The sequence below is a fragment of the Pteronotus mesoamericanus genome, unplaced genomic scaffold, assembly GCF_021234165.1.
Source record: "Pteronotus mesoamericanus isolate MK-2021 breed Mesoamerican mustached bat unplaced genomic scaffold, CSHL_Meso_final contig_221, whole genome shotgun sequence".
NCBI classification, from domain to species: domain Eukaryota; kingdom Metazoa; phylum Chordata; class Mammalia; order Chiroptera; family Mormoopidae; genus Pteronotus; species Pteronotus mesoamericanus.
The window spans coordinates 3,961,789-3,987,208 of NW_026555092.1; the positions used below are offsets into that span (position 1 = coordinate 3,961,789).

Below are 25,420 nucleotides of genomic sequence, written 5' to 3' on the forward strand. Positions count from 1 at the left end.
GCACTTGGCAGACGCTCAGTGACCGATTCAGTTGGTCTTTCATTGTGACTGAGACGGTGCTGCCAGCTAGCAAGATTTGGCCAAATCGAATTCAGTAAATACTTTTGAGTGTCTTTTACGTGCCAGACACTGTGGATTTAAAAAAAATAAATGAGACCTGCTCACTGAACTCACAGTCTATCAGGAGGCACCAGCTTCTACGCCACCATCTTGCGAGAGTGCCAAGTGCTGTTCCAGCTTGCATTTAGGCGTCGTGAAGAACGGCCGAGAAATCAGGGCCCCCCTGGATGCACACATGCTGGTTGGGAATGTTAAATAACTCTCCATCTGCCCGATGGACTATTCTGCAGCCATTAAAGATAATTATGACAACTTCATAAAACATGAAAATTGTTTATGGTAACTAAAAGCAGCCCAATACAAAATTGTGCGTTGACTATGATGGCAAGTAGATAAAATATGCATTCACTGTGACAAAGACAGGAAGAAACAAGAAAATGAACACAGCTGTGTTTTGTGGTCTCTCATGAGGAATTTTCTAAAATTTTCTTTTTAAAGTGCCCATTAGTGTTTCTGCATTGGTTTTTATAATAAATAAACTTTGGTAGGAGGTTGGAATAGGCAAATGGAGCTGAACCATTGTCAAGTTGTTTTGCTTTAGTTTTGCTGGGTGCTGGGGCTGACTTCTTGGAAAGTATTGCTCCGTGTCTGAGCCTTTAAGGAGTAGAAAGGATGAGTTGTTTATCCAAGATGGCGGGAACTTCTCAAACTTTAGGTTTGCCATTATTTAACGGTGAGTCTGCTGATTGAGAGCCTTGCAAATGCCAGGCACATGGCTACCTGTCCTCAGGCAGTGTAGCTTAGCGGAAAAGTATGTGGGCCTTGGAGCTTAGGTTCAAATCCCAGCTCTGCCATTTACTAGCTTGGGGTTGTGATAGTACCTCATAGAATTATTGTTCTGATTTAATTACTTGAGTATAGATAAAATGCTTAGAATTGTACCTGGCATGTTTCTATGTTCATTAGGTGGAAGCTTTAATTATGGCTCTGTAAGGTATAAATTTTCATTCCTATTTCACAGAGGAGGTAACTGAATTTAGAGAAGTTCAGTGACTTGCCGAAGGTCACACAACTAGTTTAGAAGCTGATCCAAGTCCAAACCTGGGCCTCCCAGACACTAGTGCCCTCTTCTTTCTACTCTACAAAGCCACACACACTGGAGGCCCAGTTAGGGGGAAGGGGTATGTATACTTGTATACTTCACTGAGCGCTTCTCAGTGAACAAGTGTCTCCCTCTCTGACTGACCCCCAGTTTTAGCGGGGTCACCCGTGGATCATTGCACCCATGGAGCAATGATGGGAAGAGACCATCTCAGCCTAATGAATCTTATCCATCCAAGACAACGCAGATGTGAGGCCAACCCCTCACCCTCAAAGCTCAACCATGAAGCAAAAGCCCCCTCGGTGCTGTCCAGGGATTCAAGAGATTCACTCAGCGTTCCCTCCTTCTCCATAGGATTCTGTCAGTAGTTTGGGGGGTGCTCAGTGTTTCAGTGCCCTTTCAACTCTGAGGGTCTGTGGCTAATGAAATCAGCCGCGTAACCTCCAGCCCAGCCCGCCGGAGGCTCCCGGTCTCGCCCCTTTCTGTGGCCCCCACTGACACCCCCTCCTGCTGCTTTCCATAGCTTGTGGAGATCATTCTGTTCTGCTTGCTGCTGTACTTCTACAAGGAGAAGAATGCCAACAACATCGTCGTGATTCTTCTCTTGGTGGCGTTACTGGGTAAGTGGGCCCCGGGTGAATGACTTCTGCCATCACTGCGTAGCACCGGAAGGTCCCTGCTGGCTGGAGGCAGTTCCCATGAGTTCCATCACGTCACTGGCTGTGTTCAACGTTCTTGTTTAAATACCGAGTCTCCTAAGTGCCATGAATGTGCTGGAAACTGGCATCAGCAATGCACAGGATGGACAAACCCCAGATACCTCCATTCTAAAGAGAGGAAATGGCAGTAAACAAGGAGACAAATACATAATAACGTGCATTTGGCTAGTGATGAACGCAGTGAAGAAAAAGGCAGAGTGAGAGTGGAGAGGTTATTTCAGAGAAGTCAGAGGTGGGCCAGGTTTCAACAACTGAGCCCGTAAGGGTCCACATAAAACCAGGCAGAGCTCAGGAAGTCATTCTGGATTCAAAGGCAAGAACTGATTCTGCTATCTCTGTTTTTTTCCTTTCCTTTTAGGGGGATGGGGGAAATGGTTCCGAAATCAGATTGGGGCGAGGCTCTAACCCCGCATAGTGTTTGATTACTAAATGGAGCTTTGAAGGAGAAAGGATGAAGCCCCGCAGCTGTCTAGCTCTCTCCCTGTTCAGGCCACACTGCCCTGTGACGGTGGGCACCAAGCACACCCAGATCCCGGGGAGAGGGGAATTCAGTGAGATCAGCACAAGTGCCCGATACGCGTTGTTTCTCTTCTGTCCTTGCCGTAGCGAGCCCCCACCCCGGCGGCAAGCCAGCAACCACGCAGAAAGGGGTCGCCGTAAGACAGGGTTGATGATTTTGATTTTTTCAAAAACAGCTTTATTGAGATAGAATTCACATACCATAAAACCCACCTGTTCAAAGTATACAATTTAGTGGACTTTAGTGTATTCACAGAGTTATGCAACTGTCATGATTAAATTTCAGAACATTTTTGTTATGCAGAGAGAAACCCCATGCCCATTAGCCGTCACTCCCCATCTCCCCCTCCTCCCGGCCGCTGGCAACCACCCATCTACCTTCTGTCTCTACGGACTTGTCTTTCTGGATGCATCATATAGATGGAATGATACACTATGTGGCTTTTTGCGACTGGCTTCTTTCACTGAGTATAATGTTTTAGGAGGTTCGTCCATGTTGTGTAACGTGTGTCAGTGGGCCATCCCTTGGTGATGTTTTAAAGGTGAGTTGGAAGATCATGGTCCCAAAACATTTTCTCCTGCTGAGCAGGAAGACTAGAAGGTTCTGAAGCACATTGGCCACTCTCCTCCTGTCTGCTCCTCACTAACAAGGGCGGCCTGATGAAGGTGCTTATCTTAACTGGCTGCTGCTGTTTGAAAACTAGCTTTCAGAGCCAAAGGGACCAGAAGCCGCCATGTGTGATGCGCCTTTGGCAGGAGAAGGCAAAATGAGCAGAAGCTGAGGAAAATAGAAAAGCAGAGCATTTCAGCCAGAATGAGGGGCTCCATTTGTACCTCAGTTGGGGGTGGTTTCTTTGAACTCTTGCCTTAGCGAGAGGATCTGATGGGTTAGAGTCGTTTCCGTGCCAGCAGTTGGTCTTCATGATGAAGTGAGCGAGGCGATTCACCAGGTGTGTGAGAGGAGCATATTAGAATTTATTTTTATCTCCACCTTTTACATGGTGTTTCCTGCACATGTTTCGTAATGTGCATACACTTAAGCACAGTGTTGCGTGACTATAATTTTAGAATACATGAACACATATACATGGGAAGAGTGTGCATATGCATTAGGAGTAGGGTTCTAAAACACTTGGGGACCTCTGTCCAGAGAAATGTTTTTTAGAAACACAATTGAGTGACATTTTTAAAAAAGAGCTCTTTACATATTACGTGTTTTTCCTGTGATTGACATGAGAATGATACTCAAGAAGTTCATTTCTCCAAAGACTGCTTGGCCCGCCCGCCATGTTGCAGGCATCCACACATGTTGTGGGGATGAAATGAACCCCGCGCTGGGGTTTGGAGACCTGAACTCGCTGCTTTTTCTCGGTAGAGTCTAGAAGTGACGTTTGGAAATAGGTGTCAGGGCTTTGCCTCCCGCACTTCTTTTGATACCGTGGTACAAACAGTGGCAAGTCTAAGAAACCCGGGACAAACCGTGTCTCCTCGCCATGAGCATCACTGCGTTGGCTGTGCCAGGGTCCCCTCCATTCCTTCCACCCAGCCCTTGGGGGTGACACACTGACTCTCAGGGTCTGACCCCCTCCGTGTCCCTGAGGCCCCCACGTGCCTGTTCGCCCTCTGCAGGCTCGATGACGGTGGTGACGGTGAAGGCCGTGGCCGGGATGCTTGTCTTGTCCATCCAGGGGAACCTGCAGCTCGACTACCCCATCTTCTACGTGATGTTTGTGTGCATGGTGACCACCGCCGTCTATCAAGCCGCGTGAGTTGCAAGTTCTTTTCCTGCTGGGCCTCAACACATGGGGCTCTTCCGTTGTCTGGGCCTGGGCCTCATTACATTGTATTTGAAACAGTGAGAAAGACAGAACGTTCAGATGCAGCCTGCCGCCGGGGTTGGGCGCCTGCTGTGGAGAGAGCGGAGCTGCTAATTTGCTGAGCTATCATGTGCCGGGGCTCTGTTGCTTAAAAGACGAAGCCTGAAGTGGAGGGGTTTGACCCTCTGCCTCAGAATGTGAGAAATGATCAGAAGCAGCCTCGGTTCCCACCTGCTCCAAGGCCGGCATCCGTTTCTCACTGGAGCTGCTCTAGACCCACGAGGCTCCTATTTTGTCGACTAGGTGAAAAACAAAAGGTTGTCATTTCTTGTCCTCAAGAAATCTTCCCCCAAATCTTCCCAAGTGGAAGAGCGAGGTGATCACTTCTCTAAGCACAAGAGTTAAGTCAAAACCAGCCGTCCTGCGGGCAGGCCTGGGCTTGTTCACATGTGAGACCTGGTGCCCAGCAGTGGGCCTGGAAGGGAATGGGACAACCCTGCGTGGGGACCGAGGGCGAAGCGCAGGTGTCAGTGGGATGCGCGTGGCCGATTCACCTGGGCAGGCCCGCGCAGGGTCAGTGCCCACCAGCGTGGCCCCGAGGCACCGTGGGAGTGACTGATGCCCAGGGTGCGCCGGCTTTGCTCTCTCTGATTCCACGTGAGCTTGAATTCGTATCATCCCCACAACACCCCGTTCCCGTGTATGATACAGTCCTCCTTTTGCATGGGAGGAACTATGCGGCAGAGTGGGGTTAAAAGGCCAGGAAGTGGTGCAGCTGAGATTTGACATCCTACTCCCAGCCCACAGCCCTTACCCCTCTGCTCTACCACCTCCTCTTGCTTCTCTAAGACACAGGTGCTTTGTCTACAAAAGCAAGGAGCAGTCCCCACCTGAAATAATCACATAAAACCCTCACTATAGCCCCCAGGATAACGTCTGGTAGATAACAGCTTCTTTTATGACTGTTACTACTATCACTACGTCGATTATGACTTCTTTGTCCTACTGCAACAATTCTAGCCATCCCCACTGAGCCCCTGCCAAGTGCGAGACTCTGTGCCCAGCCCTGCAGGGGTTACAAGGACGAATCAGATGCCCCGCCCAACACCTGAGAGCTTCTCGCCCACCCACTCAGTACACATTCCCTGCGGGCCTACGGGAGGCCAGGCTTCTGCCGGGCCTTCCACACGCACAGACTGTCCTCAAGGCTCTCAGCCCTGCGGGGGGGAAGCCTGGTAGACACAATTACAATTGAGCGGGAAGTGTGTTGTAGCGTAAGCAACTGTAATAACTAAAATACTACGTGGAGAAAGGACCAAGACTATATTCTGAGATGAGGGCAGTGTTTATCCTAGATGGAGAGAATAGGAGTAATTCTAGTTTTTCCTGTCTTTTTCTGATATACAGGGGTGGACAAAAGGAGGTTTTACAGTTGCTCATATGGAAAAAGACATGCAGGTTATGATATAATAATACAAGAATAAACTGCTGCACATACAACTGCAAACCTACTTTTGCCTATCCCTGTATATTACAGTGATCACGTTATTTTTGAATTAAGAAGAAAATTTGACTTAAAAAATTGTTAACAAGACAGAATGGATGAGTGAAATAAGAGTTTCTTGGAGTGTTTAAGCAACCAGGGATGGCTCTTTCTCATGGAGGGGGACTCAGGGGACACAATGATTAGGAAAAGCATTTCCAGTTACGAGAACCATGTGGTCAACGGGATGAGGCCAGGAAGGCACGGCCCGCTCGGTGAATGGGGATGGACCTCAGGTTATGAGTCTGGGGAAGAACAGGAGCAAAGCACCGACCTCAGACCTAGAGAGGCACAAGGAGGGCATCTTCACGAACCCAAGGAATGTTCCTTCAGGGGTCATCTTCCTATGTCAAACCAAGGCTACCGTCAGCCGCTTCACCTAGGCCTTTCCAGCATCCCCACAGCCCACTGACGAGAGTGCTTTTGTGTTGCAGGTTTTTAAGTCAAGCCTCACAGATGTATGACTCCTCTTTGATTGCCAGTGTGGGCTACATCCTATCCACAACCGTCGCCATCACAGCAGGTAAGGGTGGCCGATTGCCAGGTTTCTGTCTTCTACCTTAGCAGCAGGGACAGTACGCCAGTGTGGAGGGAGGAGGCCCTGCCTTGGTCAGAAGCCAATTGCACCGACTCGCTGCGCGCATGGTAAAAGTGCAGGGTTATAGCCGTGGAGACCTGGGTTTGCCTCCAGCACAGATCCAGCACTGTGTGGCTCTGGGCAAATCACTTAGCCTCTCTGTGCCTAAGTTCTACATTCACAAGTAGAAGTAATAACACCTGCCTCCTGAAATTGAATTACATACAATCCAGATGTCCACAACCTCGTAGTGCTTATGCATGGTTTCTTTAACAGTATTTGCTGTCACCTGCTAACTTTATAGCCTTCGTAGGACAAGTAACCACAGATTTCTTCCATATAAACTTTAGAGATCATGAGTATATGAAGCATCTGCAACATAATAAGAACTCCATCAGTGATTATGATTATTGTATTGCCCTTTTCTTCTCCTCCACCCCTAAATTTTTTTTTAAATTTTCTTTCTGAGGTGGCTTTAGAGGCTACAAGCATGTCAGAGTTTGTTTGTTTTGAAGTGACTGTGGTGACTAAAATCTTCAGAGTAAAAAAGTCCAGGAAGAACTGATGTGCCTGCCTTAGAGGAAGGCCTGGCCATGAAGCCTTCTGCCTTACACTGCACGTTAGACAAGTGGAGCCCTAGTCCCACCCACAGAGGTAGGAATGAGCAGGGCCCACGCCTACCAGAGCCTGTGCCCTGAGCAGTACGAGGGATCAAGTAGGGCATTGACCCAGAGCAGCCTGAAAGCTAACCTAATGTGAAGATAAGTCACAGTCAAGAACTTTGGTCCAGCCACAGTTGAAAGGAAGAGCAAACACCACAGTCAAGTTAGAAGTCAGGCAGGGAATCAGGAGCTCAGGAATACAGTCTGCGTCCAGGCAGCCTCTGGCTGCAGGTGGGGTGGCAGGCCCATGTCACTCCCAGGCTTGACATCTGAAAGCTCTGACAGCTTGATCACCAAGCCTTGTGTTTATCTGACTGAAGAAAGATGGGGAAAAGAAGTATGTAAAAACTGGTATACGGTCTGTAGTTTAGTTCATAGAATTGTTTCATTGGGGGAATCTGGAGGAAGGGTACATGGGAATCCTGTACCATTCTTGTTTTGTGGTGGCTTTTCTTTTGAGATTGTGTTTGTTCAAGTTGGGGACAGTGAAACAAAGGAAGGAGTTAGGGTAGGAGAAGCGACAGGAGAGAGCCTAGGCAGGGCTTCTTTGACTCTGTACAAACGTTACAGGAAATAAATGAGCCAAGGCGGGGCTGCTGTTAACTGCCTGCAAAGTCAGAGAAAAGGCAGCCTTGGGAACTGGTTCGGGGGTTAGTCAGGGACCAGCTGCTGCTGCCCATTGCTCCCTTGGTTGCAAGTCTCATGGGAGCCCTTAGAGTTTAAGAGAGAAAAGTAAAGATGAATGCCTGAGAGGGAAGTTGTGGGCATGCTCCACAGAGAGCTCGACATTTCTGTGAGTTTATTATTAACTCAAAATAAAAAGTTAAAAAATGATGGGGCCCCAACTGATGTGGCTCAGTGGACTGAGCACAGGCCTGTGAACCAAAAGGTCGTGGGTTCAATTCCCAGTCAGGGCACATGCCTGGGTTGCCAGCTGAGAGGCAACCCATCAATGTTTCTCTCAAAGATTGATGTTTCTCTACCTCTCTCTCTTTCTCCCTTCCACTCTCTCTAAAAAATAAATAAATAATATCAGTAAAAAAAAAAAAAAAAAGATGGAGGTAAGAGGGGCCTAGGAGTGGGAGAAAGAAGACAATCTGTTGCCTTAAATGGTTTTTATTCCAGTCTCCTAATATTTTTCTAGGCGCAATCACAGTATTTTTTTGATTGCTTTGGTTTCCTGCAGGGAAGAGCACTTAGCCAAATCCCAGGCAGACTGGCAAGTAGGTGATTTGACAACAGCTCACCCGTGTTTTCCATTATTTGCTGCAGGCGCAGTGTTTTACCTGGACTTCATCGGAGAGGACGCGCTGCACATCTGCATGTTTGCCCTAGGGTGAGTTCCATCCTCCGTGCATGGAGCATTCCAGGCAGGGTGCCTCTCTCCGCATTACTGCTTCACCCTCTCAGGCGGTCCTCGAGAGCAGTAGAGCAGCTGGGTTTGGAGCTTTGTCCCAAGAGGTGAACACTCAACTCCCCCAAGGCCTTCATTTCCTTCCTCTTTCTTCTCTTTTGGCTTTTAATCTCCTTGTCATTTCAAAAAATCACATTTTCATACATGAAAGGCCTCCCTATCTGACCTCAGATCAAAGAAATGCATATTGAAGTTCTGTGAGATGCCGTCATTTTGCAAAAACTAATAGGATTGATAATATTCCATGTTGGCAAGAGGATGAGGAGACCATGAGAAGTTCTTTAATGTGGAAGAGGACAGTTTGGCCATATCAATAAAAATTTTAAATGAGCATATTTTTGATGTAGCATTTCATTTCTAATCATTTATCTTGGAAGAATAATTGAAATGGGACACAAAAACACATGTATGAGGCTACTTATTAATTTTAAAATTAATTGTATAAGCAAATAATTGGAAGGAGCTTAAATGCCCAGCAGTATAAATAGGTTAAATTATAGTATATTTGTATAATAAAGTACCATGATGCCATTTTGAAAAATTGAGGCTAGTCTATAGGCATGGATATATCAGCTGGAAAAGTTACTCTTTCTTTTCATGTGTAGTCTACTCCACCATCCCACAATTCCACCTCTAGATATATTCCCAAAAGAAATGAGTACATATATTGACAAAATGACTTATACATGGATATGTATAGTAGCTTTATTCATAATATGCGCAAATTGGATACAACCCAAATGTCTATCAACAGGAGAGTTAAAAACATATTGTGGTCTATTCAGACAATGGATTCACCACAACAACTAAAAATAATGAACTAATACACACAATGAAGTAAACGAATCTTAAAAACATTTGTTGGGGGAAAGAAACTAGCCATAAGTGTCAAACACGCTACAGTGTCGCTTGTGAGAAGTTCAGAGACAGGCAAACCGAGTTGGTGGTGAGAGAAGTCACAATGGTGGTTTCCTCTGGGGGAGCGTGGCAGGGACCGGGATGAAGCCCAAGGACACTTCGGGAGTGGAGGGGGTGGCAGTGTCTTCTCCGTGGGCCTGGCGGTAATCACCCGAGTGTACACACAGATAAAACTCATGAAACTATAATTAGGGGGTATGCATTTTACTGCATGAAAATTATACCTCAGTTTTTAGAAAGTGTGCTTGTTTATCTAAGCTCTAGAGAAATGAAAAAAGCAAAAAAGACTCTGGAGAAATATACACCTCCCTGGGGGAATGAGGTTGGAGGAGTACAGGGACTTTCCAGTTTTTACCTTTTCTATTCCTGTATTGATTAAATTTAGGCTATAAAGAACCTTTTAAATTAAAACAAACATTTTTAAAGGCAAGGTCCTGAGATATGGGCTAAGTGGAAGTGAAGAACCACTAGAGTTTTGCCTGGGAGAGTCTAATTTATTCTGATTAAGCCTTGTGCAGAGTGTAGGGCGTGTGGGGATATTGTTATTCATCTCACGTCTGCTCCCCGCTGATCTCAGGCCCAGCAGCCTCTCCGGGCTGCTCAGCAGTGACCACCCCCCTTCGCAGCTGCAACCTTCTTCCTACTGTTTTTCCATTACCTGGGTTTGGAAGTATCCCTCCCAATCTCACTCTGGCCTTATTTCTCTTCCTCCCTTATCTCCATCCCTCAGGTGCCTCATTGCATTCTTTGGCGTCTTCTTAATCACACGGAACAGGAAGAAGGCCATTCCATTTGAGCCCTATATTTCCATGGATGCCATGCCAGGTAATGTTAAAATCCCTTGTCTCCAGCTGGCCAGCTCACCCATATAGAATGACTGCTACTTCCTGTTTAAAAAAAGACAACGGTCGCTGGGTTTGGTACAGGGAAGGTGTGCTGTGCTGTTATGGTGTGACTGTCTCTCTGTTTTTTATTTTTTTAATCTCAGTGTGCAAAAAAGGAGGCAATGGCTGAGGATCCTCAGTTGGTTTTGAGCACATCTTGCCGGCTCCCATGTCTATTTTGGGATCTTTTAAAGACAATCCTGATTCCCACTGGATATAATTAATTATGATCTGCAGCACCAGGCTTCATGCCTGCAAAAGGAAAAACCCATTTGTCTAGTTGGAATGGAATGATCAGAGAGGGGAAGGAAAGCGGGATGAATGAAATTCAACTACAATAACCTCACTCCTTATACCACAAAGGAGTGGATTGTTCTGGAAAGCCTAATTACCCAGGGACCTAAGGGTTCATGCTGAGAAGCACAAGCTTGAGTGCCCTTAAGGCCTCACAGTAACAGGAATGTGTAATCAGCAAAGCGCTGCCCAGAAAGGGTGGTGGGGCCAGTGGAGAACTGGAGAGCATCCATCCAGCCTAACAGGACCCCGATAGGAAAAGTTAGAACGCTGGGCCAGCCCCATCCATGTGTGCTGCCCTAAATTCTCTTGAGCTGCCAGGGCCACTAGCTTTCACCCTTTAAGTCACACTTTTTAGTTTCAATATATTTGATAGAACTCTCTCCCACGTTTCATCAAGACGGTCATTAGAACCAAATACAATGCCACTGATGGCACGGAGTGCCGCTTCCTCTGGAGCTCTGTGACGTGGGGGTGTGTCCTCAGGGCCGGCTGAGGAGCCTCTGCCTCCCATGACCCCAGAGTTTATGTGTCTACTCTTCATATCATTTCCTCATCTCTTGCTATTAAGCCGTTGTCTGTCATCGTTGCTGTGACCAGCCTGCAATTCCTGCCGTTACCAGCACAGCAACTCCGTGTCAGTCCTGTCCTTTGACCCAGCTTGTTCGAATTGTGCATAAAGTTAAAATACATAAGCTCTGAGATATGGGGCCTTAAGGTTTCTCCTAGGAGTTAAGTGCATGAGCTTTAGTGCATGGACTTTTTAAACATCTAACCTGGCTGCTCAGATACCTCTTTTGCTTACTTCCTTGTTCTCTGCTGTGTTCCGGATAGATGAGGGCGCTGGATAGCTGAATTCCAGATAGGTGAGGTGTCAACTCTGTGTGTGTGCAAGTATGTGTATGTGTCTGTGTGTTTGTGTTTTGATAAATTGTGTATGTGTATATATCTATGTAAGTATTTGTATACACATATATACAACTGTATTTCCTGGTAGAAAATAGACGGTAACCTAAGGTAGTCCTAAAGATCAACATTCTGTGGCTGGTGTGTGGATGTGGCCTTTGCTTCCTCTTTTTACCTTGTGACCAGTGGGAAGTAGGCATTGAAGAAAGGAGGCTCTGCCCCATTGCTGTGATATGTCTGACGCTTCTGAGCAGACGGGTTCCGTGCTGTGAAGGGCATGGGCTTCGAGTCCAGTGGTCTGGATTCAAATCCCAGCTCTACCCCCTACCTGCTCTGTGACCTTGGGCCTGCACCTCCAGGGCCTCTGACCCTCATTTGTAAATTGGGACTCCTTTCAGGATGGTGGGATGACATGACAAAGGCCCCTTGCACAGTGTCTGGGACATGGTAGATGCCTGGTTAAATTTGGTTTCACTTCCCTTTTGCTTAAAAAAAAAAAAAAAACCTTTGAAAATTTCAAACATTTGTGTGACCTGATGCCAAGTAGAACTTGCAGAGTAAAACTACATAGGGTGGCTTTCCCACCTATTTGGTTTCCCTGGTCAGCATCAGGATCTTGCTTTGGGCCTACCTAGAGTGGTGTCTTCACAAGAGACCAGTACCTGCTGTTCAAGAGGCATTCAAATCCCAAAAATTCACTCTACATCATAATTTGGAGAGGCTTGAAGTAGTTCTAGCCCCTGAAAGACTTCTAAAGAAGGAGAAGGAGGAAAGAAGTCCGTGATGGTAGGAGCTGGGCCTCGGTGTTCCCTGGTGGGACACAAACAATTTCACAGAACATCCACACTGGACAAGGCCCCTCTGTGACCCTGACGGATCCGGACACGAACAGGACCGCTCCAGGATCACGCAGGAGCACAGACAGCACATGAACATTGTCCAAACCGCAGAAAAGCCCGACCGTCCCCCTAGCATGACCATCCCGCTAATGTGAGTGACCGCTGCTCTTCACCAATCATAGCATTAGCCGCAATCCGGCCTCCTCTCCTTTAGATAAGAGTTATTAAGAGCCTCAATTATAAAATCATCCCCGCTTCCTGACCGCATTTAATCCAAAGCAAAGCCCTGCTTCCTTAAATCCTCCCCAAAATCACCTAACACAAATCCAAGTAATAAGTCCTTTCTACTAACTTCGGACTGAAGCAGCCCACAGTTCCCCATGGTGTCCACCTCGGTCACTGCCGTGAGTCAGTGAATCCAGATTTGCTAGACTATTGGTGTGTTCCTGGTGGTCTTTGGCTAGAGAACACTGGTAAAATCCAAAAGCTAAACTACACCTGGTAAGGCAACTCTCTCCCCTGAGGAGTAGGCATCCCTTCATCTTCCCCCAAATTCAAACCACAGGCTCCTAAACTGTATCCTTCAAAGGACCATCAGCTAAGGCTTGTGCAATGTGAGAGCAAAGGACCATCAGCTAAGGCTTGTGCAATGTGGGAAGACACTGGGTCTTCCCAGCCCATTTGCAGAGTGAATAAGAAACAGGCTGTGTGACCTTGGGCAAGTTACTGCACCTCTCTGAATCGTTTTCTTGTCCAGCAAATGAGGATAGTAGCATATCTCCGTCATAGGATTTTGGAGATTAAGGGCAGGTATATAGGGTGGTCCACATAACATTCCAGTTAACAGTGTGGGCTTTAGCCCTGCCTGCTGTGGCTCAGTGGATTGAGTGCTGGTTTGCAAATTGAAAAGTCACTGGTTCAGTTCCCAGTCAGGGCACATGCCTGGGTTGCGGGCTAGGTCTCCAGTAGGGGACATGCAAGAGGCAACCGATCCATGTTTCTCTCCTTGTCTTTCTCCCTCCCTTCCCTTCTCTCTAAAAATAAATAAGAGTGTGGGCTTCAGAGTTTAAACCATCTGAATATGAATCCTGGCACTGCCACTTACTAGCTTTGTGACCTCCAACTTCCTCATTTTCCTTATTGGTAGTTGTAAGGATAGAATGAAATAAAATTTTATAACCGTGTCACCACCAAGTAAACATTCAGTACTCATGAGCTATTATCATTATCGCTGTTGTTATTATTACTATTTAAAGGACTTAGCCCAGTGTCTAAGGCATATTAAACAGTCAGATGTCAGCTGTTTTTATCATCATCCCACTTTCATAGAAAACATTCTGCATGCAATTTCTTATGACTCAGCCCAGGGGCCAGAGAATTTGAAGGGTCTTAATTCCCTACAGGGTCAGAGTTTGGCCTCAGAAAATGTCAGGTCCCCACTTGACTAGGGGAGTTGTGACATAAGGTTAAAGGAATTAATGACTCAGTCTTTGCTCTCAAATGTAAGTAGAAATCCAACATCAATGTGCCCAGAAGTAAAAGCAAAATTACACCTTACCCTGTATGTGGATTGGGGGTGTTAACGTTAAGGTCAGACTCTCCCTCTGAGCGCCATGATGCACCTGTCACTATGATGTGTCCATGGCACAAAAGTTACCCTCTTCTGTGAACAATTTAATGAAGTTTTCTGGATCCTGACTTAATTCAACAGAAAAGTGATGGCATCTACCATGTTCAAAGCACAGCACTGGTTCCACTCTCCCTGTGGCCCCAACAGACATTCCCACCCTGTTCTAGGTCAACTGATGGTTCCCCTAGACAGTGGCCAGTCTGTGTGCATATTTCCTGAAGTTGTGTCCCTTCTTGCTTAGCAACCGTAATATTTCTAGTGTATATTTATGGGTGTTCTTTTTTCAATCTAAAGCATTGAGGAAATGGACAGTGCACATGATTATCTCTCGAGCACTGTAATTAGTCTGTGGCAGGAGAGAGAAAGGTGCAGCTTCCGTTGGCACCCCTCACCACATAGTGACTCGGGGAAAATGGCTCTCATTTCAGGTATGCAGAATATGCATGACAAGGGGACAGCAGTCCAGCCTGACCTCAAAGCTTCCTTTTCCTATGGGGCCCTGGAAAACAATGACAACATTTCTGAGTTCTATGCTCCTGCCACACTGCCTGTCATGCAAGAAGAACACGGCTCCAGAAGCACCTCTGGGGTTCCCTACCGAGTCCTGGAACATACCAAGAAGGAATGAGCCCACTGTGAAGGAGACTCGCCTCCCCTCCACTTGTAACTGCTCAAGCCATGCTGACAGTGGTCCAACTCTTAATTCTAAAACTTGTCTTTCAAGTCTAATTTTTCTAAACCATGAAGTATACGGATGGGGATCTTGAAAAGGCTTTGTCTCTGGTGGAGGATATGTTATCTTGGTCATGGAAATTTCAAATGTTGGGGGTGAGGGGAGAGGACCAAAGCAGCATTCCAGGTGGGTGGTATTGAATTCAGCCTCTGCCTGGTCAGCCACGCGGGACTTGGAAAGCCTTCATCACCCTGAGGTTGGTAACTGCGCTTCCTCGACCACGGACCAAAGGTTGCCACGTCCTTCAGAGCTGAAGCGAGGCAGAGACTCTGCTCTTCCTCTCCAAGTCCAGTGAAAGACTGGAGACCTTTAAGTCGAGTCTTTCCCTGCCTCACGTGCAGGCCTGTTCTCTATCCCTCTCACTTGTGATTCCATATTTGTGATAACATTTGTGCCACCTTCACATGGCCTAGTGGGCCAGCCATGGGTGGGACATTCTGCCCTTCACCGGTAGGAAATGCACTTCTGCCTTCCCATTGTCTGTGCCCTCCCAGTGAAAATGTGCTTGATGTGTTTATGGTGGATCTACTCCGCAAACTAACTTGGTTTTAGTTCTGTGAACTATTTGATTGCTTTCGCTCCCTGCCCCACCCGCAAAGGAACTAGGAAGTAAAGAGAAGAAGGAGGAGAAGAGGACAGGGGCAGAGTTACTACACTTCAGCCTGTAAGGGAGGAAGAATCCCTTTCCATCTTACAAAAGGTGATTGCCTCACTTAAAAAGAATAGCCAGGAAATCTGGCTGTATTACATGTATTTTCCTGCACACCAGTGCCCTCTGGGAAGATTGGGGGTGCCCGTTTCAGAAACAGCGTTGCTCACCTCCCACCATCCTCTTCACTGTAGGTCAACAAACCAAGCTGGGGTTACTGGTTCATTTTCTTGGAGTCAGGAGAGACTGTTTGGGTCCTCACTCCCATGCATTTGTCTGGGAGACATGAGCAATCTCAGGAACGGAGCTACAGCCTTCTTTCAGGCTGTGTACCTTCTTCCCCTAGACTGACTGTAAGTTTTCAAGAATGGCAGGTAAAGGTTTGCAAACCTTAATGAACATAAGGATCCCCTAGGGAACTTACTTAAAATGCAGATTCCTATACCCCAACCACAAATACTCTGATTAAGTGGGACTGGGGTAGGGCTCAAGAGTCTGCATTCTCAACTAACAGTGCAGGTGATTCTGAGGCAGGTAACCCAAGGATCACACACCTCCAAAGCCCAACAATTGGAATGGTCTGCTTTAAGACCCTCAGGGGCCGACCCACTCCTACTGGAAAGTTGGAATTGCCATTCCTTGTTTCTGCCCTGGGGTTCGTGTGGCAGGTCGAGCAATCCCCTTAGGATCAGAGGCAGTGCTCCATTCATTGATTACTACTTAGAGCTACACTTACTGCTTCCCTCTGCAGCCTTCAACTAACGGGCAAGATAACAGTGTTAACAGACCAGTGTTGATAGATCATTAACCTTTATGGATTGTGCTTAATACTGATTTAGTACCTTGACTTCAAAAACTGACTGTTGCCTGTGGTAACCACTTCTGTATTGTATCTCAGCCACTTCTGTATTGTGTCTGACATGCCTAGGAGGGCAGCAGGCAATGAAGGACCTTTTTCCCTTTAGGATAAGTATGGACTCAATGCAACAATATTTATGAGGCATTCATTCCCTATTTGTTAAGCATTTGGAAGGTGTGAGCAAAAAGAGTAAGAATGGTCCCTGCCTTCTGGGCCAGCAGTGGGGGAAAGGCAAATACCCAGTAAGGGAAACTGGCAGGCCAGGCCGCGTGCAATAGTGGACCACAAAAAATGACAATTGTGGAGATCCTGCTAAAGGTTGGGCCTTGAGCTCAGAAGGAGGGATTCAAAATGGAGGTGATTTTGGTCCCATTCATTAATGAGTGGCAAAACTACCTAAATTTTGGGCAAAGCATAGAAAGTCAGGTGGTCACCCCCACAGCCATGCCCCAGGCAGAGGAGCCAGCACTTGCAAAGGCACAGAGGGAGATCACAGGAAAGGAGAGCCAGGTAGGTGGGAGGTGAGCCTGGAAAAATAAGCATCAGAAGCCGAATTACAAAAGGCTTGAATGCCTGGTGGAGGAGTTTAAAGTTATCCCAGAAGGCATGGGAGTCATTGATGGTTCATGAGGAAGGCAATGACAGGCTCAACACTGATTGGAAACAAGGCCTTATGCAGTTTGGAGGAAGGATCTGAAGCGATACTAAATGTCACTTTTCAAGGTCAAGTGGCAATCCTGCAAGAACGGAACACAAACGGGGAATTAAAGTCCAGCTTTGCTGCTATCAGGGGAGGATGGCATCAACTTTCCACCCACATCCCTGAATCTTTGTTTCTTCTCATGGCTCTGGCATCCCCAAGCCCTGTTGAATGTTACAAGCAACATTAAACATCACGCCTCATCTCTTTTCTAGCAGCCATGAAGTTAAACTTGGGTTTAAACTTTTCAGCTGTTCTGTGGTTTTCCTCTCCCTACCCTTCTGTCCCCCTTGTCTAGAGACTCTGGATACTCTAATCGTAGATTAGAACCAGTTCTTCACAGACTGGTACTGTGGGTTTTGACAAGAGTTCAGCCCCCCACCCCACTTCCTTTGACCCCTCCCGTGAAGCCGCAGGTCTGATAATGCCATCCAATTAAGCTTCAGATCATGTAGGGAGTTTGCAGCACAGAACTGAATGCTGGGTAGGGAAGTTGGGGACTGACATCCCATTACTTTTCTGATGGAAACCGGCCCTCTTGATGGTTCTGTGGATACAATTCATCCATCAGGGTAGCATTGGGGAACCTCCACCTGCAGCCTTGTGAATTTTAAATCTAGTCCAACACTGGATGATAAGCAAAAAGAATTTACTTGTGTGTTTCTTTGAGAAGCTATGTAAATGAAGTCATCTTGGAATATATTCTGTGTGGATGCTTATATTTTGTTAACTTCTTGACTAATATGGCATGTCTTATTTTTCAAAAAATGTGCGTGCTAGGTGCAAATAAAATTATGATGTGGTATTTAATTTTAAAACAATCCATATGATATCTGTTGAGTGTCAGTCTTATATTTGGCTAGTGCTTTCTAGAGTTATCTACAGCAGCGCTGTCCGATAGAACTTTCTGTGATAACAAATGTTCTGGGTCGGTGCTGCCGAGTATGGCAGCCACAATCCAAATCCATTCTAATTGAGGTAAATCATGGTGATTCAAAGAAAGAAAGTAAACAGACTCCACTGAGGGCATTTCCAGTCTGCTGCTACCATTTTAAAAACTGAAGACTCTTAAATTCAGAAAGGTTCAAAGCTCTTTGGGATACTTTTGAAGTAAAAGAACCAGACATGTCAGAGCTCTGAGGCAATTCACCTCAAGTCAACTCACTAAAGCCTACGGCTTGATCTAAGACCCACTTACATAAATGTGTTTATCTCATTTGCATTTCAATTTTAACCCATCCTTACAGGCCTCACCAGACCATGACTTGGGTTAACAATGTTTTTCCTTTTTATACCCAGATTATTATATCACAAGTGCCTAAGAGCTGGAAATTAACCCCCTTCAATGTGACATTCTCTCCCCCACCCACATCGACTTCTCTGAGAGATTCTGAGGGACAGTTTCTAGTGTACTGGATGCTCTGCAACATCTCTTGGGCTTTGTGTTCTGACTTTCTCATCTGCCATGACCTCTGTTCTAGCAGCCCCTTTGAGGCCAGCACTCAGTGAGGTCAGCTGCCCCCTGCTGGGGACCTCCAACTCATACCCACCTCCCACTCCCTGGTCCTAGAGAGGAAACAGCCCTGACCATGGGCCTCCCCCTCCAAAGCATGGAACAGGCCCTCAGTAGCCCCTGGAAATGGCTTCTTGGGAGCCCACCAGCAAAGCCAACCCCAGGAGCCTTTCACAAGCAGGGGTCTCCCCTGGCTCCAGGTAGGTCTCACCATGGGGCCAGCAACCCATCCTGCTTCTCCCTCACCAGGTTTCTCCAAGCACAGGCAAGTTCAGATCTGACTGACCCCAGGCCCAAAAAGAGCAAGTCTCCTGAAGAACTTGACTTACATCTGCTTCCTCAAAAAATCCCAACTCAGTGGCCCTCCAGGGACTGAAGCGACTCGAGCCTCCACTATAGAAGCCACAAAATATCTCACATGGTAGATTTTTCCAGCTTCAGAATTCTCATTAAGGCCTTCGCCAAGCACCCCCTACACTCTATGAGATGATGTCAGTCTAGCCCTCCAGACGACTGGCAACATCAAGGTGAATGCTGGTAGCATTTGAAGCCCACGCAGGTGGTCGCACATGTAGCAAAGCCATGCCCTGTGATCTCCGGCTTGATCACTTAGGTGGGTTTTAAGTGTCATCGAGATCTTTGGTAACGCTGGTTTGGTAACAACATCAGGACAACGAGTGCAGACTCAGGAGTTCAATCTCTCCGCAACCTCGGGGAAATACATGACCCCTCCAAGCCTCAGTTTGCTCACGTGTAACATTGGGATAATACTACCTCGCTCATAGGTGGTTGTAAGGACTGAATATAGAACAATGCCTGGCACATAGTAAAGTCTCAATAATGCTAGCTATCGACATTTCCTCTTTAAGCTAGAGAGCTGTATAAGAGGCACAGAGGCACGAGGCTGAAGTCAAGAGCTTAGTGCCTAGATTTTAGCTTCCTGCATTTTGCTTGGGTCTTGAGGCTCTACAGTGGTCACCTTAGGGACAGAGGATTACTATTCCAAAGTCTTGTATCTTGTTTACTTGTGAGTGGATTTTTCCAAGTTTCACCTATGTCCAAGTTTGTGGGCATCTTCTTGAAGACCCCCATGCAGACAAGTCTCTGAGATTACAAAGCCAGTCTTAGTCATATTAAAGGACAAAGTCCCAGTCGCCAAGGGGTGCAAGTGCTATGGACTAAATGTTTGTGTCCCCTGCCTCCAAAATTCCTATGTTGAAACCCTAATCCCTATGCAGTGGCTTTAGGAGGTGGGGCCTTTGGGAGGAAATGAGATCATGAGGGTAGAGCCTCCAAGAATGGGATTAGTGCCCTATTTAGAAAAGGCCAAGAGCTAGTTGGCTCTCCACTGCATGAGGATACACGAGAAGACTGTGGTAAACCAGGCAACGGGTACTCACTAGAACCCAATCCTGCAGGTTCCACGAGCTTGGACTTCCGGCCTCCAGAACTGAGAAATGAATTTCTGTTGTTGATAAGCCACCCAGCTTATGACATTTTGCCATAGCAACCTGAACTGAGTAAAGCAGCCGGTCATTAGGCTCTCTTCTCTCCTTCTGGGGGATGGCTTTGGGATGCTGCAGCTGGAACTCTGCTCTGCCAGCTGCTCCCTGCTGGGAACCTGTGCGCAGGAGGCTCCTTCCTGTCTATTCCCAGTTCCTGGCATATCACCTCAGCCACCCTTCTCCGTGTAGGGTAGCAGCAGCTGAACCTAGTTGTACAGTCCTTTCCAACTCCTGTACAATCAGCTTCGTGGCACCCCCTCCAACATTAGCACCCTCTTCTCAGAGATCTGGGCCCAGCTCCAGGGGGCCCTCCTTTTACCTCTCTCTTTTTTTTAATAGCTTTATTGACATAATTCACATACCATTCAATTCGCTCACTTAAAGTGTACATTTCAATGGTTTCTAGTATGTTCATGGATATGTGCAACCATCACCATTAAGCAACTGTAGAACATTTTATCACCTCAGAAGGAAACCCTGAAAGGTAAATAAATGTCAGTGGGGATGTGGAGAAACTGGGGTCCTTGAATATTGCTAGTAAGAAAGTAACAAAATGATACAGCCACTGTGGAAATCAGGTGATTTCTCAAAAAATTAAAAGTAGAATTATTACCATGTGATTCAGAAATGCTGCTTCTGGGTATACACAAAAAGAATCTAAGGCAGGGAGTTGAACAGATATCTGCACACCCGTGTTCATAGCAGCATTATTTGCAATAACCAAAAGATAGAAGCAACTCAATGTCTATCAGCAATGCATGGGTAAAGAGAAGGCAGTATATACTCAACGGAACATTATTCAGCCTTACAAGGAAGGAAATTCTGACAAGCTGCAACATGGGTGAACCTTGAGGACATTATGCTAAGTGGAAAAAGCAAGCCACAAGAGGATACACACTGTATGATTCCATTTCTGTGAGGCACATAAAGTGGTCAGATTCATAGAGACAGGAAGTAGAATGGTGGTTGCCAGGGGCGTGGGGTGGGGTAGGGTCAGGGACAGCAAGTTTTTGTTTATTGGGTACAGAGCTTCAACTTGGCAAGATGAAACAAGGTCTGGAGTGGATGGAGGCAATGTTTGCACATCAGTGCAAATGTGCTTAATGCCACTGGATTGTACACTTAAAAATGGTTAAAATGCTAACTTTTATATATATTTTACCATAACTTTTAAAAAAAGAAACCCTGCACCCTTTAGCTGTCACTTTGTTACACTACCTATCCCACCCTCCTGGGCCTGTGGCAACCACTAATCTACTTTTTGTCTCTGCAGAGGTCCCTATTTTGGATTTCCATATGAATGGAATCGCATTATAGGTGTACTGTGTGTCTGCTTTGTTCACCTTTCATACTGTATTCGCAGTTCATTCAAGTTATAGCATGTATCCATACTTCATTCATATTTACGGCTAAATATGCTCTTATCTTTTAAGTTTTAATAACTGCAACCTCTTCCCTCAGTTCCTTTTCTCCTGGGAATGGTAGCTGTTTTCTGCAAATGCCATTCCACAGTCCCTCAGAGTTCTTTTTAACCTGTTCAGTTACTAGTTAATAACTGTGCGTATCTAGATAACAATTCTTTATATTAAATTCTGCTTGGTCAAATCACCAGTGTGACTCCTGTCTCCCAACTTAACCCTGACTGATAGTTAAGAAAAATCAAAATAATTTGAATTCCTGGGCTATTCATACAGCTGCCCATTTTTAATGTTCCATTTTCTCCTGGGCTCTCTTTGCACCCCTTCCTTCCTGATTATGGTCATTTGGTCCTCATTCTCCTCAGCCCATCTGCAGCTCAAATTAATCAGGAAATAATATCTCCTCCTAACAAGTTCAAGGATTGCACCATTTAAAGAGCAGCTCCTTCCAGCCTGTGTAGTATTGCATTGTTCAAATATACCATATTTTGTTTATCCATTATTTTTTTGGTGGACACTTGAGATATTTCCAGTTTGGGGATATTATGAATAAAAAGGATTCTTTGTACAAACCTTTTTTATTTTGGTGGACATTTACTTAAATTTCCCTCGAGTATATATCTAGGAGTAGAATTTCTGGGTCATAGGGTAGGTGTACGTTCAACTTGATAAACTGGCAAACGGTTTCCAAAAACAGTCATCTCCTTTTACATTCCACGAACAACGCATGAATGTGAGATGGCGATCTTTTATCACTTTTGTTACTTCCCCAGCACAGACCTAATACAGACATAATGCAGACATTTTAAAGTACTGACTTTTAAATCTACTCGAATAAGAATGACAAAATCTGAAATGAAATCAACTGTCTGGAAATTCTCCTGAAGGGCAAGAGATGAGCTACTCAAGATCTGTAGCATCATCTGACAGGTTCTACTTGAGTTTTCCAGGACAGCAAAACACTTATCAACCTTGGCACAGCTTTCAAGTGGATCGAGCCACAAGGGATCGATTTCTCTCTCTCTCTTTTTTTCTCTGCCTGAAACTCAAACCTCACAATGATGAGGAGGAGAGGGAGGGAGTGTTAGAAATGTTAAACTGTGTGAGGTTCATTCATAACAAGCATTTATTACACACTGTGCGCCCAGCACCTTGATGTACACATTAGCACAGAGGAAAAATGGGGAAGAGTCCATTCTTGGCCTCGAGGTTCTTGTAACCCAGGGGACAGACACAAGGTGGAAACTCTTCCTCTGCCCACCGTGTAAAGACTGATGCTGTTTTAGATTCTTCCCTTTGTCCTTTTTGTGTTCTATTCCACGCGCTCTCCCTGCGTCATCTCTTCTCAGCCCATGATTTCAACTACCCACCAAGACTCCCTCCCAGACCACTACACCCAGGCTGAGTTCACACTTAGGCTCCAGATCAATGTTTTCCAGCCACTTCCACCCCCAACTCCTAATGTTCATAACTTACAAATAATTCATCGGTAAATTTTGTTAACCTTGCCTTTATAATATAGCCAGAATCATACTAATTTCCACCACTACCTCCCCTGTGACCCTTGTCCAACCCGCTACCATCTCTGGTACGCATTATTAGTACAACAGCCCTACCAAACCGGTATTGCTAGCTTATTGCTGTTGCCTGCTCCTTACCATTTCCCTTTCTTTTGGTAATCGGAACTTAAATTGTTTTTGATGAACGTAACCATGAGGGTTCCAGAAGAAGGTTAACCTGAGGGGAGCTTGGTAAAGGTTACAAATATGAAGGCAGCGTTGAGGGAAACAAGAAGGAAGGATGGTATGATGCTCTGAACTCCCAACAGAGACGAGCCATTACCACCTCTGAGCCAAGAGAAGGGAGACTCTATCAGAACTAGGAGAGAGATCTGTATGAGGAGTCACTTAACAGACGCCTCAGTAAATGTATGCAGCCTACCTGCAGTGACCTAGAAGGGAAGGGGCCTGTGAAATACAGTACTAGCCTTACTTCATCCTCCTCCAACCCTCTGACCTCCTCCCAATGTCTTCTATCGGACGAATTAAACTGTGAACCAGTGGCACCCATAGAAGACACCTGTTCAGGTCAACGTCCTGGGTACAAATCAGGAAGGAAAAGGGTGGAGAGAAGACCTGAGGGGACCAATAGAAAAAGGCCTCACACAGGAAGCCACCTCCCCCAGTTCTGAGTCCATGGGATTAAAGAGCTGCTGACTTCACCCCAGCTCCAGAGGTAAGCACAGGGGCCAGGCCTGGGCTGTGAGAATATTTCATGCCCCTTCTCAAGAGAGTGGTCTCGTGATGTACAAGTAACCAAGTCGGACGAACAAGAAGCAGTCCTGGGACTTTCGCTGACAATATCGAGGAAAAGAAACCCTCTTTCTGCTGCTAAGGATGGGATTGGAAGTTGTAAGCAGCCATTCTGCCATCTCACTGGGAAAGGCAGCCAGAGAACGAAAAGTCAATGAAAAAAAAAAAACAGGAAATGAAGAACAAAGACTGCATCCTGATAGCACAGTTTATGCCCCTGGATCCGGCCATGTCAAGTCCGTGACTTTTCTGTTACATGACTCAATGAATTTCATTGTTACTTAACCCATTTTGAGTGGTATATTGCATGCAAAAAAAGAGAGAGAGAGAAGGAGAGAAGACTTGTGAATAATAGTTAATTACCCAAAGACCTACACAAAGGTGTACTTATATGTCCAAATATGCTGTTATTTCTATGGAATGCCCTTTACCACATTCTCCACCTAGAAAACTCCTACTGAAATAGCCTCTTAACTGCAAAGCTTCCCCTTAATTTTCCAGGCAGAATTGCTCACTTCTCCCTCTGCTTTTGTCAGCACTTTGCAAAATGCCTCTGTGAGTGCATGTATAAATCGTATCACAATTAGCTGTTTACTTACCTGTCTCCCCTAGCTGTGAGCCCTTGAAGGGCTAGATTTGTGTGGGCCTCACCCTTGCAAGCCCAGAACCCAGCACAGGGCCTAATACCTCAGGGGGACTCTGAGTTAGGGCTAAATCAGCCTTTTTATTGGGGGACTTCTCAGAGCCATTTCTGCATTGATGTGCATTATGGATCCCCAACCAGGGGTGCAGAATGCTGCAGTTTCCAAACTCATTTGACCTAAAAACTCAATTTTTTTTTTTTTTTGCTGAAGTTGCTGTGTTAGAGGAATTTAGAGAAGAAAAATTACTGTGCTTCTTAGGGTGACAATGAAAGAAGTGGCTCTCAGTAAATATTTGTTACATAGATAAAAGAGAAGAATTGGTTAGGTCAAGGTGAGGAGCAGGGCAGCAGCTGAGCTGCAAACAGCAGAAACAACAGAAACAATGAGCAGGAAGCAGGAGGGGGTGCTCCTTGGACATAACTCTCTGATGGTGCAGGATCAGTTGGGAAAGGCTGATTGGGACCACAATCCAACCCTGTTTCCTTAATTTAAATCTAACGGAGGTTAGATGTATTCTACACTTTAATCCTTCTTCCTCCCCCACGACCCTGGTGCCCCGTGCCTGACAAGGCTGCCTCCTTGATTTTGACCTTCAATTTGCTTCACTTTGACTCTGAGGGTGTTACCAGTGGGTGATCAGAGCTGATTTTCTTTCAGCTTCACATCCCTAAGACAAATCCCTTTCCTGTTCTGTGCCTCTGTTTCCCTCTCTGTAAACTAAGGAAAGAGACAGATGCTCCCTCCCAAGCTTGGTCCAGCTGTCTTGTAATAATAATATCTACTAAATAAAGCCCCAGTCCTACCACTATAACTTTGAACAACTCATTGAACAGCTTAGGCTATTGCCCTATTTGTAAAAATAAGAGTATTATGCTCCACTGTCTCCCAGGGCTGTGGAGAGAAGCAAGCAAGACTGTGCGTGGAAAGTGTTTTGTAAATGGTAAACTAAAAATGTAAACATTATTAAGACTTTACATAGGGCGAAGAGGAGAGCGGTGGAGGCGCAGGTGGAGGGGCATTGGCAGTATCCCACCGTGGTTAGGAGCCAAGACAGGGAGCTGCACATTCAAGTGCTACCTATAGCTCAGCTACCTACCAGGATTCTCTCGTCAGGCAATTAAGCACATGGAAGTCCTCCTAATCTATAAAATGAGGATAATAATATCCGGTCCGCTGCTTGCCATGAGGTTAAATGAGGTAAAG

General features: G+C 46.0%; 1 protein-coding gene across 2 annotated transcripts in view; it reads left to right on the forward strand.

Annotated features, from left to right (window-relative positions):
• Positions 1–17,622, forward strand: part of NIPAL3 (NIPA like domain containing 3) — a 32,714-nt gene extending 15,092 nt beyond the window's left edge. For both annotated transcript variants that reach the window (XM_054571729.1, XM_054571730.1), the window contains 6 exons: positions 1,686–1,782; positions 4,030–4,165; positions 6,195–6,283; positions 8,272–8,335; positions 10,062–10,156; positions 14,313–17,622. In XM_054571729.1, the coding sequence (XP_054427704.1) occupies positions 1,686–1,782; positions 4,030–4,165; positions 6,195–6,283; positions 8,272–8,335; positions 10,062–10,156; positions 14,313–14,512 (681 nt within the window). In that variant the 3' untranslated portion in view covers positions 14,513–17,622. The remainder of the gene's footprint in view (positions 1–1,685; positions 1,783–4,029; positions 4,166–6,194; positions 6,284–8,271; positions 8,336–10,061; positions 10,157–14,312) is intronic.
• The last annotated feature ends 7,798 nt before the right edge of the window (positions 17,623–25,420 follow it).